This window comes from Harpia harpyja, chromosome 10 (assembly GCF_026419915.1).
Source record: "Harpia harpyja isolate bHarHar1 chromosome 10, bHarHar1 primary haplotype, whole genome shotgun sequence".
NCBI lineage: Eukaryota > Metazoa > Chordata > Aves > Accipitriformes > Accipitridae > Harpia > Harpia harpyja.
Window position 1 is genome coordinate 6,149,026 of NC_068949.1, and position 15,676 is coordinate 6,164,701.

The following is a 15,676-nucleotide window of genomic DNA, read 5'->3' on the forward strand; positions in this document are numbered from 1 at the left end:
TTACCACTACGTTAGTGGCTGCCTTCATTTGCAAGTCACTTCAGTAAAAAAAAAAAAACCCAACCAACCAAAAAAACCAAACAAAACGTAATGAAATCATTCAACACTATAGAATATGCAGTGATAGATATTTTTGGCACCAGCACATAGCAGAAATATATCACTTACATAAAACAACCAAGTAGCAATTCTGTTGCCTGTTCCCAATTCCTTAAAAGCATCTGGCTCATCTTTCTGTGAATAAAAGCAAGCAGATTTAATAAGCATTTCATTTTGATTATTGAGAGGAGCCAGTGACATACAGCTGCAGAGCCAGCAGCAAACTCATGCAGGAAAATTAATTCAATCCCTCTATTTGGAAGGAGGGGAGAATGCAATATCAGTGTATCTATTAATTTAAATAAACCAGGCATTTTAAAATTCTGTAGGACAGGGAGGGCACAAGCCCAAATTGCTAATGGGTAAGAACAGCTGTACTGTCTGAAAATGAGTATATAAATCCTCTTTGCAGCCACAAAGTTAATTATGTAATTACACTCGCTTATTGCCCCCCCCCCATCTTGTCCTTGGCCAAGATAAGCAACAGGGAGGGCAGCCCTTCAGTCTCCGGTTCACTGAGAATCACACTGTGCCACAGGGGTGGCTCCAAGCATGCCCCAAGGGAAGCTCCTTTGCGGGGTGGTTCTGCCATTGTGGCCCTCACCCCCTTTCCTGCTCCAGCATTTCTGACCTCGGGCTGGAGCTGCAGGTGCTGGCTGCTGTGCCAGGCAGGCTGCTGCTCAACCTAGCTGGCTCCTTGGCACAGAGGCATTTTAGAGTGCCATTTAGAGTGCCATTAAAAATCCAAGGAGCAATTCATTAAGCAGCACACTATCCCATCCGCAGAGTGTCTGTGGCGGTCGTTCCTGAAGCTTTCGACAGGAGTGAGGTAGGTCCCTGCCTAAACACATGAGAACGCGGGTAGTGGGGCTGCGACACCACCAGCCTGGCACTGTGTCCTCTTCCCTGCCACACTCCATCACCCTTGCTCTTTCCTTACAGCTGGGAAGGAGGGAGGTAGGAAGCCGAGTGCACCTCAGCAGAGCCGGAGCCTGTAACAGGCTAACAAACTAGACAAGAGAGCTGTTTCATGACCAAGAGGGGTTTTATCACTTGACAGAGAAGAACAAAACCCCATTTTGATGGGTTATGATACCAACTTTTGTCACACCTCTATTTTTACTTCTAGAACCCAGCCCCTGTAACCACTGTTTGTGTGCACTAAAATTCCAGCCATCCTTACTCCCAAAATTAACCCATGCGTTTCCAAACAAAAACTGTTAATCCTTTACAATGCTTTTAAGCATGTGCCTACAGAGCAGAGATTCTGATTAAGAGTTGGTGGCTTGGAATCACAGCGTAAGGTTAATGTGAAGGTGTTAAATCACACGTAAGTATGCCCAATAAATAACCAACTGAATTCAGTGGCATTATTTCCAGCAGTCCGCATTTTATGCTGCAATAAAAATAGGTCAGGAATTTAAACCAAGTTAAAAAAAAAAAAAAAAAAAAAAGGATGGGAAGATAAGACCTTGGTAAGCTTTTTCCAGTTTTGGGAGTCCGCTAGCAATCAGCATGTAAACTTACAGTAACAGAGCACTTCTTACTTCTATTTTCAAAATTCTTCACCAGCATGCAAGGTGCCTGCGTCTCGGCTCTGGGGAAAGGAGTTCTCTCTCCGCATCACAAGCCTACACAGTAAGCTGCAATGCAAGTTTTCCTATGCTGCCTTCATAAGAAGAGGGCATTGAGCTCTCATTCGTGCAGCCACATTTGCCTTACTCCACAATGCTCTGCAGCTATGGCAGCTTCCAGCTTCAGTGCCTGGATGCACATTAGCTGATGCCACCGTCATCCGCTGCACCTGTCAGGAGCATGGGACATACACCAAGTTTTTATATAGTTTAGCTGTATATCCTTCAGTGATTTTTAAACAAAATGGCTTTCCAGGGCCAGTACCATGGCCAGCTGGAGTATTTCTAAATGTTTCCTCAGTTTTAGAATAAAGCTAATGCCCTGTGCTCTGTTAAGAACTATCAGTCATCTCAGAATAATTCTTTTTTAATTATATTTTTGAAGAAAAACCCTGTTGCTCTGTAATGCCTATAACGTGTATTAGTTCAGCTGGTGGTTTAGAGGGCTTTCTCCACTAACATGGATTAGAAAAGTTGAAGAGCTACAAAATTTAATACACATTAAAGAGTAACAATGGTGCCACAGCCAAGAGGCCCAGGTTTCACCAGGTGACTATCTCTCCTCCATCTCTTTACTTGCCCGTGCAAAGTCAAAGTGGGGTTCATACTGTCCTCCCACTCCATAATTTGCCACCTGAAAAAGAGAAACACAGTGCTTGTGAAGAAGAAAGAGGTGGAGACAGAAAACAGGACTTACCCTTCCAAAATCAAAATGAGGCTCATACTGGCCTCCTACTCCGTAGTTGGCTACCTACAGTGAAAGGAGAAGCACAAAATCTAGTAAAGCAGTATTTTATCCAGACAAGAATTTGACTGTCATTTACAGCCTTTTGACAGATGAAGTTTAAACATCAAGCCATAGGAAACTGCAAGTCTCTGCCAGCTGAACTGTACTGTATGCAGCAAAGTCCTACTGGCTTTATACACAGACAGCTCTGACTGCACCCAAACTCCTCATCAGTGTACAAGAGCCAGAACCTGGCGCTGAGCTTTAGGCTCTCAGCCTTTCAGCCTGCCTTTGCAGTTCTTGACTGCAAAGCTGCAGCTGAATTTGCCCTTCCCCGGGGCCAGCCTTCCTGGAAAGCTCTTCTGTTTGCCCCCAGCTGAATGGGTAAAGACATTCTCCCACTTCTGAGTGCCTGCTACTGTCTGATCTAATGACTTTGAGGCCACAGAACCTGACTGTGAAACTTTTGAAACTCCTGGAGAGCTGAGGGACAGCCCCAGGATGTTTAGCCACAAGAGCAGCAGCATATCCAAGACTGGCACTGCAAGTTGCAGTGTACTCTGGGGTAAGGAATCTGGTACTTCTCCAGGGCAGAAAAATATTTTCCTTCTATAGAAACTTTACAGGTTATATTATCTTCAAAATAGTCATGGCACTTTTAACATCATTCAAGTTTAAATCACTTTTTGATCTCTACATCAATAAAGAGGATCCACTGTCCTTTTTGCCAATTGATTTTTATTTTTTTTCCATCTCTTCTATGTATTCATAACCCCATTTTTCAACCAGCTGCTTGGGCATTTTATCATCAGGGGTCTTGACGGAGTAGCACAGAGGCACAACAGCTTTCAGGAACCGCTTTCTAGGTGTCCTGCTTTCTCAGAATCAGTGAAGCAGCTGTTCATTTAAAAGCCTCAAGCAAATGAACAGAAGTACTTCTAAAATAAAATTTACTCAAGTTACACATACAGTCAGTCTTTCTTTCCCACATTATGGAGATACCAGGCACGCTGTTGGCCTGCCAGGACCAAGGATGGGATGGCAAATCTGAACACCCATTGTCTCCCCCTTTCCCTACAGATCAGTTAAGCCAAACTTTTCACTATCACCACAGCAGCAAGGTTTGACCCTGCAGCAATGAAACTCTCATTTTGTTAGTATGGAGAGAAGAGAAAAAAAAAAAAAAAAAAAAAAAAGGGTTACACATTCACTTCAACAAGCATGAGGAGTTTCAGCTATTACTGTTTCCCTCCAGCAAAAGAAAGCCATTTCCTACTAAAGTAAGCCAAAGACAACTTTGTTTCCTCCTCCCTGCACGAAACCCCCTCACTCATTCCTCCCCTGGCCTGGAATCAAACCAGCCATCACAGCAGCTGCCCCCCTGGGCTGAATGAGCTGTTGTGGCCACCTCACCAACACTACCCCAGTGAGCACTGCGCTGCATGCAAAGCCATCCAAAATGAAATGCCAATGGACATTCACCACCACCATACTTGTCCTAAGGGTTTACCTGTAGTTCCTCTGCTGTGGAGACATCAAGTCCTGTTAGGTCCTGTATCCTTGTGTTAATGCGAGATACCACAGGGCTTTCGTAGCCAGACAACCAAGCACTAAGTGGGGGGAAAAAAACAAAATAAAATATGGTAGTAATAGACAGTGAGCTAGTAGTACAAACGTGACATTTGGAATTACTGCAAATTTGAGATTATTTTTTTCGTACTTTTCAAGAATTTGGTAGGACGATCAGAAATATTTCCAGGGTGTTACGAAAGCCTGCATTTAATTAATAAACATGTTTTCTAGAAAGAACACGCACAATGCTGGTTTAAAGAAGCTCTAAAACTAAGGGCCTTAATTCCCATCCTGGATTACCAAATGACTGAAGAAAACGTTCCAAACGGTGAAATCTGCTTCAAGCTGTCTTCTAAAATGGGGACAAAACACTTTTGCTCTTACACATTCCAAACAGCTAATTTAGACCCCACATCTGATGCATTTTGAAGTAACATTTGGGAAAGGAATAGGTGAGTTTATTTAGCATACACAGAGTCTATGTGAGTCGAACTCAGCTCTTCCACATGTCATGCACTTACAGGCAAGCATGCTTAGTGATCTCTCCTTTCACATTATTTACCTGGGCAACAGTACTAAAAATTGTTATGAAAACAATTAAACAAATGCATAAAACTCTTTACCATTTTCCCTGTTGAACAATTTCTACCAGAACAGACGATTATGGATTTGGTATTTAGCACACATTTTGGGTACACAGTGATTTTTAAGGGGGGCAGAACCCAAACCAACCCATTTTAATTTTTTTTTTTTTAAATAGAAAGGTGAAAGGTCAGCCTCACAGTTCCAAAGGCACTTTCAAAATGTCTGCCTCCTACTGTAAATTAGAACTTTTCAGCTAGAAGAACTGCATTTAAAATAACTGGCAAACTAGTCAGCAGAGGAAGGAACAGGTAGAGAAGCAGTTCTATACGACAATCCCTGCCTTCACCCGGACCCAGTGTAGTGTTTTCTCCTCTAAGTAAGTGGTTGCTCGTTCTCGAAAGCTGCTTGACCGGGCAGGAGCTGCCACACACCCACAAGAGCTGTGTTCGGCAGAAAAGGGCACAAGCTTAGTATAACCACAGCTCTGCACATCCCTGCTGGACCCTTACCAGACATGAACACTTACATGGAAACAAACACACAGGCATTTTTCATCTCTTTACAAGGTAAACATTTTGTTCTTTTTGGAAAAAAGTATCAATTTCATCTAGCCCCTGTCTTTTTTTATTTTTTAAAAACACTCATCTGCTTCCATGATGCTTGTTTTTCTTGCTGCATTACTCCTCCCATTCTAGCCTTTGCACCTTTATTTGACCTGCTCCTCTTTTCCCTTGGCATGCTCACTACCCTCCCTGGTCCTCTTCTCTGTTTACCTCGGCAGCCCCACTGCTAGTCACTAATATGGATGCTAATATTGATGGTTTGGACCCCCCCGCTTTTCTGCAGGAAAATGGACACAGCTAGGTCTACCTTTTTTCTAGCATCTGACTCGGCCTTTTGAGCTCATCAGTGGTTCCTGCTGCTCTTACAAGACTGTTGGACAGACATACCTGTGCTCAGAGCCTAATATCATAGGATTTCTACTCAAATGAACTTTTACATCTATACTAAATTAAGGTTGTTGTCTGTAATACAAAATTTGTATTTAAAAAAAGAAATACCAAAACACTTTGCATGGGAGGAACAGTAGCATGACACGTGACACAAGGCACTGACACAGGTTACAGAATCTCTACGAGCATTTTTTTTTTCCTTACATGACAAATGAACTATAAGTAAGATTTCTCAAGACAGACTGGCACAAACACATACAGATTCATCCATTTCTGAACAGTTAGTATAAGGAAGTGTTACAATGCAACCTTCTTTAAAGTGGTAGGCGAATGCAAAGACTACTCACATGAAGCATTTCCCCCCGCCAAAAAAAGCGCAGCTATGCAGCCGCATGCTATATGTAGCCATGTTGAACAGGTAACACTCAGAAGCAATCCTGCCCTCACACTTCATACACACACATGAAAAGCCCCAGCACAGCCATGAGCTTCAAAGCACAGGCTCTAGCTACCTCTGTCCAGTCCATAAAGGCTTTAAGCAAAAAAAAAAAAAAACCACCACCAAAACCCACAAAACCCACCACCAACCCAAGGAAAGAAAAAAGCAAGCATTCTTACTATATTGGTTATGTCAAATTGCAATGAATGCTTTCAACAGGGAGAATACTGCATCCTTTCATGAAGGGAAAGTACTATATGCATTTTAGAAATAAAATTAATTGCCCAAGGATACAAAGAAAGTCTATGAAAGGTGGAGGAAACAGAACTGAAACCATATTCCAAGTGCCAGCCTGTCTGCTGGTTGTTGAGCGAAACCTGGGGGGGGGGGGGGGGGGGGGGGAGGCCTGCTACTGCTGAATAGTTTCCTGTGAAGGGGTTACAGCATGATTTAACCCTGTGAGTGTCATGAAATGTGCCTCCATGAGGGTGGAGAGCTCAGGAGGGCCTGCAGAACCCTGCACCGATTGTCCAGCATGAGATCTCCGTGCCTGCTGCATTTAGGATGCACAAGGGCCTTTGGTTACTGCAGGCTTTGCCTAGTGGCCTTCACAGACTATATAACCACCTGTCCCTACCTTCTCCTCTTTTGTTGCTAGGTCTCAGCCTCAATCCTTTGCAGACAAAGTAAGCATGTGCCTCATTCAAGACCATTTATAGCAGGTATTCCTTCACACAACAGAATCTTTTTTCCCTGCTCTTGTCTATCAAAAAAAAAAAAAAAAAAAAGGCCCCCTCACCAGTGGCATATGTGACGCAAAATTAACAGCCTTAAACTATGCTCAGCAAACTTCTTTTCTTTTAATGTATGTACAGTTCAAGGTTCAGCATGATTCAATAAAGGCACACAGCTCAATTCTTCAATGTACATTTGTTAAATTAAGTTTCTCCTCTGACAAGTTAACTTGCATGGACAGCATTCCGTTATATTTTTGACCAGCTGACACCTATGAGTCCACTATGGGGCAGAAAACTTCCTAACAAAAAGGGACAATCTTATTTCTGGGAAGCAAGTCATAAGTATGGCAGTTTAAGATGTGGGTGACTTGACTTACAGGACAATTTGATATTTCCTTAATAACTACCACACCAAAACCCCAATTCCCTGACTACAACGGCATAGTATTTTGGTGTCCCACATGGCTTTTTACAAAGACACCCATGAACTAAGCTAGTATGTTACAGAAATTGAAAGAATCTCATTAGCATGCTGAATTCATGCTGGGGGATTGCTTTTCTTCTTCCTCACACCAAGGTCAGGCTTTTAACAACTTTTATATTCATTATAAACAGCTAGCAGTAATTACATTTACTCCTCCCTCTTGTAATTCTCTATCAGGTATCTTATTAGAGATTTTTAACAGCACAATAGTTATATATGCAAAAATAATTTTAGACTAAGCAGTATATTAGGGGAAAAAAACAGACAACTGTCCAGAGCTACGTGATATACAAGGGCTTATACGCCCAAAAGCTCATCTCCTCCAACTGCACAAGTCGGTCCAGGACCAGACATTACAAAGGCTATATGTCCTTAGTAGTCTCAGCTACACCAGCACCGCAGCAGAGTATTTCAACAACTGCTTTTGTAACAGTCATTGGTCACACAAAATACTGGCATTTATGTTTAAAACCTTTCTAAAATGTACTTAGTATGTAAAAAAGAACTAGTAGAGACGCAACAGGGAGCGAAGAAAAGCGCAGACTGGTATTTCTGAAGTGGAAACTTTTAACATGATATACTACAAGCTCCAACTGGCTGCTGGGAGGAGAGAGGAAAAAAAGCAGCTTCTTTAAAAGCAGTGTCAGAGTGGCTGAGTTTATTCTGGTACTGCACACAGCCCGGCTTGATGGTGCTCCTCGTACTGCTGGCAAGGTGCCCCCTTTTATACAGCCTGCCACGTACTGCACAGCGAACAGTAGTCCTCTCAACGAGGGGAATGCTGTAATTTAGAAGTGCATTTGCTAGGAAAGAATGTTTGAAGGGGGAAAGCAGTCATCTATTGAAAAAATAAAGCAAGCATTTTTTGGTTTTCAGGAGCAATGATTCATCTGGAATCCAAACCAGCTCAAACAGCTCTAACAGAAAGATGTTTCTACCAGTGGTTCTGCGAGAGAAGTTCAGCATTCCAGCATTAATAACATGATCCTTCTAAAAGCAGTCTGGCTTGGTCTTTGGGGTTTTTGAGGGTGGCTTTTACCTCCTACTATAGCATGAAGTGTCAGGCTAAACAATGTGCGCATGGAGGAACGCAAAGGCAAGGGGAAGCATGAGAAGGGAAGTCCCCTCCACCCTCAAGTCTGTTCCTACCCTCAAAAAGTTGTCTGCGCTAACTTCGCAATGTGCTGTCCACCCATGTACTTGTGTGTTTCTTTGCAGTTCTAATTCCAGCTTCCAGTGAGACATGGAATTAAAAATCTTAGCTCGGTAAATTCTGATTGAATTCTGTGAGTTCCTTAGCTGTGTTGGAAGTCCCAGCATGACACCTTTTTGAGCTCCAAGCCTTAAACGTTTAAGGGTCTCATTCACCAGGTACTAGACCGGAGGCTCTGTCCCGGGCTCGCAGCACACTGCACCAGGGAGGCAGTGGCACTTCACAGACAACGGCTGCCCTTATACTTTATCACAGAGTCCCTAGGCAAGGTACAGCACGTGGCTAATTCCAGATTAAAGCCCTAGGAGAAACAGTTATTTTGTCATGTCACAAAGCCAGTGAAGAGGTGATGGCAAACAGGATCTGGCTGCACCATCAGCTGCACACATTGACGAGGGAATCAGCTTTTAATGAAGGGGGTGTATTCTCTAGTACCATTTTTTCTGACCATGGCATCTGCAATAGTCTCAAGGCATAACACTTCCCACTAATGAAATATCAAAACTCTAAATAAAGAGTTCTTTTAGTAAGGCTCATCTACTTAAGTAAGGGCCAATTATGCATCTCAATTTCAATTAGTGATCTGGTCACCTTCTCTAATTCTTATTATTAGCACACCAAGTTTGACAGAAACCATGAGGGTATGTTCAACTGGATTAACAAGTTTCTTAAATAAATGCCCCAGAGTGGTCTGTGCCACAGAGGACAAATCCCAAGACTGAATAAATGCTTTCTTTAAAACACGCAGTCACAGATAACCGAGGTAGGTAAGACATGGACAGACCTTAAAATTAAAAACAAAAAATAAAAATTAAATGCAGCAACGCACGTTAAACAGGAAGACGTATGTTCCTACGGTCATTCTGGAGGGGGGCTGGGGAGGTAGTTTTAAGGAGCAAACACGTCAGAGCTCACCAGACAACTTCCAGAGGACTCCCACTACCTGCATGCACTCTGATGAGTAAGTAGATCTGCATGCTGCTGAAGGTGCAAGCCAGTTGTCAGTGTATAAACATTTTCAACTTGCCACTACTTGTAACAAGCGTGGCTTTAAGGATCAGACTTCAGCTACAATGATTTTCTAGTTTCCATGAGAGTTATAATCATTCCTGAATCAATCAACTTGTGATCCAGTATTCTGAAGCACTTTATCTTTTTAAAGAAATTCATAGCTAAATAAAAACCCTTGAGCTACTAGCCATTCTAATTTCAGGTTTTTTGTTCAAAGAAGCTGAAAGAACACTAGTTTTCTATTAGAGCAGCAACTACATTCAATCCCTTAAACAAGGAAATTCTTTTAAATTATCAACTGGTGTTAATTAGCACTATTCCCATGAATTACAGCAGCTCATCAGTGCCTAGTTTTAAGCAGCAAGTATCCACACTGAAGTTTAGTGGTAGAGTTGAGCTACACAGGCAGCCGTTCCCACCGCTTGTTAGCATAAGCAGAACCCCGCGCTGCACTAACATTTTAGTACATTAGTTGCACTAGATGAGCCATGCTAAGCAAAAGAGGGCACTTGCATCTTTGGCTACCACTAACATTTAGAACTATTCTCTATTTCAGCAGACCCCTTGCTTTGTTATATGACAGCTCAGTTTGCTTTAGGCCATTCTCTTTCTTCTAAAGAGAGGCTAGGAATATAAAGGTTACACAAAGTCCTTGTTTGCCCCACGTTTAGAGATGAAGCAGTACAGTCCCAGAACAGACTTCCTTGGACTGGATATACCTCTGGAAGACATTCCCCTTACCTCTTAGAGACTCTGTAATGTGCTGTGGTCAGTTTCCCAGTCTCAGGGTCATGAACAGTAGCACGGCTCAGCTACAAAAAGAGAAAGGACAAGGGCTTACCCACCTCGTAGGCTGCTTTTTTGCCAAGCCACAGGTGTTTGAAAGGGTTCCGATTGGTCTGGATGGTATGCAATGCTCTTAAATTAGCAATATTAGAAGGGCAACAGAAGCTGTAGCTGCCATGTCCAAATCAAAACAAATTGGTTTGAAAAATTTGGTTAGATTGTCCTTTCACTTTTTTCCTCCTTTTTTTCCTTTTTTTTTTTTGTTTTTGTTTTAAACTAGAGACTTTCTGCAAGTAATTTATGATGCTGAGTTTCACAGACAATTCCTCATCATCCAGAAGTTTAACTCCTTTCAGAATTTTGGATTAACACTGATGGAATGCATGGCCAATCTTTAATCACTGCTACCAAAACCGGGGGGGGGGGGGGTGGGGTGGGGGCGGGCAGGGGACAGGTCGTTTGTTTTAGAGCCAGCCAATTTTGGAAAACAGTGGCTAAATTCAAGACTTGTAGTACTTAGTAGACAAGCTGGAAAGAACCAGGAGCCCAGTGAAAATGAGCTTGTGTTCTGCCAGATTTGTGTCAGCAGGAGGTGAAAAGAGCCCAGACAGGAGTAGGGGATTATCTCGGACAATGGAGTCCTGCATGACTAATGAACGTGGGCTTTGCATGCCACGCACAGTACCGACTTGAAGCATCTCTTACACATGTAAAGGCACTTCAGGTGGTCTGCTAGATTTTACAGGGAAAGGGAGAACAATTTTTGGTTGGTGAGAAGAGCAAGGGGAAGGGAATATTAAAAAAAAAAAAAAAAAAAAAAAGAGAAATCTAGATTCTGCTGAAGCTTTTGTAGCATCACATATTTTTTACACTGATTGTAGAGACCTGCTTCTTGTACAGATCATCATTTGAGAACACACACTGAGAAAGTGACCAAAACCAGAAAAAGGAGAAATCAAAACACGCCCCCAGAACTTCTAGCTGAAGGAAGAGACTGAGAAACTCAGCAGTAACAGCCTGTTACGGATCTGCATGTAATAAAGCGGTGGACTACAAAGCCAAAGTTGTCTTTTTAGACCACCTCTTTTTATCCCCATAATGAGCAGAATCTACACACTCATTACAGGCCCAAAACATCTGGCATAGAGCTCTCTTACCTTTTGCTAATTCTGTAATGTGCCGTCTCCAAGGCTCCTGTTATGGGGTTTGAAATGGTGGCTCGCCTCAGCTGTGAAGCGAACCATCAGAATAGTTGCATTACAAAGCACATACTGCATCACAGCAATCCGACCATTCAGAAGCCTAAGGGGAAATGTCACGCAAGCCGCACGCAAGGCACCCAGTCACCTTTTGTGGTGGTTTTTCTTTTACAAAGGGGGTGGAAATTCATAAAGCGGTGATGGGGAAGGAGGAAGAGTCTCCAATTTTACTAGAAGAGAGTTTTTTTAGCGGTTTTTGGTTTGGTTTTTTAAACAGAGCATTAGAGAAGATCAAGTTTTCCAGGAAGTAATGTTTCCATTTCTGTAGCAAGAAGAAGTTGTCTGAATAAAGTAAACTAGAAACTTTCGTTTCCTTCATATTGCAACAACTGCTGGAAACAGTACAATATTATGGCATGTGTACAAACAGTCCTTTGTTAGCACTCTGTCCTGCACATGTAAGATGAGTTTTATGGTTAAACTGAATCCAGGCAATGTGATCTTGTATAAGCAAAAGACGAGTAAAACCCTACCTTTTTGATTCTTTCTATACCAAAAGCAGCACCGAACTCCTTTAACACTGACTGCTAAAACAAACTAATTGCTCAGCCCACAGACACATTTACATCATACTCCTAAGTTACACAGAGTAAGAACTCTTGGTTCAAGGCCTTCCTTTCCCTCTATTACACTCCACTGACGCCATCCCATCTATGTTAATACTCCGACTCTGAGCCTTATGTGCGCTCTTTAACTCTGTTCATTTGCTATTGAACACTCCATTGTTCATAACCGCAAAGGTTGAGTTGCAGAGCCCAAATTTTGGAAGAGGCACAAAATGGCATACCAAGTCCCAAACAATTAGAGGAAGTATTTTTCTGTTGTTAAAATAAACTTAGTAAATCAAGGCCTCTCCGTGCCTACTAACAAGGAAAGGTACTGGGAACCCTCAATACGCTGCCTGTCCTCCTCTCATCCCATACAGACACATGGAAGAATCAAGGCACAAACTGCAACTCCAGCGAGACTCCCCAAGCTGAATAATGTGGCTTCATCCTGCCAGCTTATGCCCCCAGCACAGCAGAAGGCTGGGCACAGATCAGACAGCGCCGTCTTCCGAGAGGCAGCAACAGCAACATCCTGAGCATCAGGAAGAAGGAGATGACCTTTCAGTCTCAAAAACCACAATCCTCTGGCTACACTCGTTACTGAGCCCTGCAAGGCCTTGGCCATAGGAAATACGTGGAACACTAACCGCATACCAATGCTTCTACATTAATGAACTATGAATCTCCAAGTCTTTACCACGAGCCAAACATTTGATAGGAAAACAGTTATCTCAGCAAGTTTGGAAGTGAAAATCACCACATTCACAGGTTTTTATTTTCAGTGCTGAGACTTATTTCTGCTCCATAAAGAAGTGATTCAGTCATATTCCACAGACGTAATTGCCAGAGCTTTTGCAGCAGCAAAGTGGCTTAATCACCCACAGACAAACAGCCAGGACTCTGATCTTCAGACCTGCGGCAAGGCTGCCTGACAGGAGAGCAGGAAGGGATGTTTTACAGGTAAGCAAAGAGAATTGCTGGTACTTCTTGCTTACAGTTTAGAATGTTACCTCAGCAATACAACGCATCAACCTTTAGGAAGCTTTAAAACCACCACCAGGCTACCTAGTACTCCGCGCAGGGGCCAAGGACAGCCTCATCCTCGATGTGCCCATGTATAACCCACAGACGGTTTACTTTGCAGCAGGCCAAGCTAACAGTTTGTCCTATACTTAATGCGCTTATCCTCCTAACCTCCATTTGCTCAACTCTCTCTGGACAAAAAGCCATTTAGGCTAAAAACAAAGAAAAAAAGCAGGAAAATTATATTGCTACAAGTTTAAATCTTATTTTAGAAGTAACCCGTAACTGATGGAAAACCAAATCAATGTAACTACATCTTGAGATGCAGAGTCACGCCCACTGGATACTGAAGGCAACTCCATCCATCTGCTGTTTGTCTTGGGCATTCCTGTTTACTCTGACAGTTGAGCTGCCCTGGATTATTCTGCATTCAGAAACAAAAACCTCAGGATCCAGTTTCTGAAATAGTATTTGATGAGCAGGGCAGTGTGAACAAGGAGCTAAGTACCACTGGTTAAGTACTGCCCTCTTAAAGCTCCTTCACCTGCACGAAACTTCAAAGCCTGGGAGACAGACGTCAGTTTTATACTGAATAGAAACAACATTCATTCTTGTCTATACAATAATGTGGCATTCCAGGACCAGAGGAATGGCTGCCTTTCCGTAGACGGCACTCTTCTCCATGTCATAACTTTGGCAAATACAGACTTAAAAAAGAAAACCCAAAAACCAGAAAACCAAACAAAACCAGATGACAGGTACAATTCAAGGCAACCCAGCTGCAGTACGATTGTTTCCTGTTGTAGAACATTCTCCTCCTTATCCAAAACAGTGTGCGCTGAAATTGTGTCTGCTGGAAGAGTCTGCCAATCCTGCACTGCTGTTACCTGGCTCTCTTAATTACACAGAATTTCCAGCTTCCCCACTGTCTCCTTCAAAGAGCGTCACCAAGAGCTACAAGGTGAGAAAAGCAATGTGCGAGCACGCTGCACACGCACCTGCATTCAAAAGGAGACAGAATCACACACACTCACACAGAAAACTACCCACAAAATTTAAGATTCCAAAAGGCAAAGAAGCGCAAGGCATTTACCCTCGGCTTTGCTAGTTCTTTCACAGTTTCGATCTCTTCATCGGAGATGATGTCAAGGAAGCGAACAATTCGAGGTTTGTCCCACTCATCTTCCTGTTTGACAGGGCCCAGAATGTATCTAGGATTCCTGTTTCCATCGTAGTAGCGGCAGAAGAGTCTTTTTTGTCTCCGAGGAGTCTGAAAGCAAGGTGGAGCAAGAGATAATCAGAGAACTTGCACAGGATGTTAATATCACTAAGAAACAGAAGACGTCCTGAGAACAAGAGACAGGAACAATTCACTTCCCCTGCGTAATGTTATTTTAGAAGTTAAAGAGATGCTTTAAGTTTGAGAAATTAGTACTTTCAGCACGTTAATGTTACTCTGTAATACTGCAACAAGCAGTCCTTTACACAGTCCTATTAAAAATAATTTCATCACTAAAAAAATCACCCTTGTTCAATTCCACTTGTAAAACTAGACTTCCAGCATCCTTATTCAATTAATTACAATTACATAGTGCATCCAAGTTAGTCAGCAGTGCCTGCAGCAGTACTACTTTTTGTCTACTGGACAGAATGAAAGGGTGAAGGAATCCAACACGCACTAATCCTCAGTTCTACACACTCAGCCAACTGCTCTAATGACTTCCTTGCTTTCACACCACATACAAATTCTTGACATTGTTTTGTTACAGTTGGTTTCATACATTTAAAAACAGTCTACTCCACTTTACCATTTTGAGACCCTCCCCACGGCACAGCATTTCGTACTTCCTTCTCTCGGGCAGGTAATCCTTTTTCTTAACCTCAGTCTCCTTCTCCAGCTGGTCTTCTGAATCTGTACTGGACTTATTTGCTTCTTTTTCTTTAGCCATGATATATTCAAAATATTTCATGTTCCCATTTGCTCTTTGATGTTCAGGATCTATTGACAAACAAACAGACAAGTTATCACTGGTAAGCTGCCAACTTGTGAAGAAGTATCCAGAAAAGGCTATTTACAAAAATAAAAAGAAAACAAATGCACAATACTGCTTCTCAAATAGAAATCAGAAACATCTACCCTGGATTGAGAGCTTTCACAGGACAGCTAGAACTCCAAGCTAAGCTGGAAGCAATGCTAGCCTGTGGCATGCGCATATCCTTACTTGTCTGCAAGAAAACACACAATGAGCTTTCAGGGCTAAGCTCAACCCATTCACAGTTAAGAAATTCATTAGTGTGAGGCCTGGATCCTCAGTAGGCACAGGAGTCCAAGCACTAGGAAAAAGGGTTTGGCCATTCCAGCCAATCTCACCAGAGAGGGAGAGACAAGGAAACGGGTCAGGGAGAGAGCTGGGACAGCATGACGGGCTTCAAACCTAAAGACTTCCCTGATGGGAATTAAGATTTCCAGTGACAAAGCTTTTAACAATCACTAAACTTAAAGAATTTGCCTCAGTTCATTAATAAACAGTTCTCACTAGCCTTTGTTATATTAGGTTTAGTTCTGAACTTCCCATGGCATCCTTTACACAGTCAATCAGTGGAAT

At 42.5% G+C, this 15,676-nt stretch overlaps 1 protein-coding gene across 4 annotated transcripts in view; it reads right to left on the bottom strand.

Annotated features, from left to right (window-relative positions):
* The window catches only part of P4HA1 (prolyl 4-hydroxylase subunit alpha 1), a 30,446-nt gene that overhangs the window by 5,316 nt on the left and 9,454 nt on the right, over positions 1-15,676 (bottom strand). Inside the window, exons 6-11 of one of the 4 annotated variants that reach the window (XM_052799227.1) lie at positions 14,879-15,069; positions 14,164-14,340; positions 10,196-10,266; positions 3,971-4,070; positions 2,314-2,367; positions 169-234 (exon numbers count right to left, since the gene is read on the bottom strand). In XM_052799227.1, coding sequence (XP_052655187.1) covers positions 169-234; positions 2,314-2,367; positions 3,971-4,070; positions 10,196-10,266; positions 14,164-14,340; positions 14,879-15,069 — 659 coding nt within the window. Of the gene's footprint in view, positions 1-168; positions 235-2,313; positions 2,368-2,430; positions 2,485-3,970; positions 4,071-10,195; positions 10,267-11,397; positions 11,469-14,163; positions 14,341-14,878; positions 15,070-15,676 lie in introns of all 4 variants that reach the window. The other 3 variants (XM_052799225.1, XM_052799228.1, XM_052799226.1) reach the window with 3 other exon arrangements.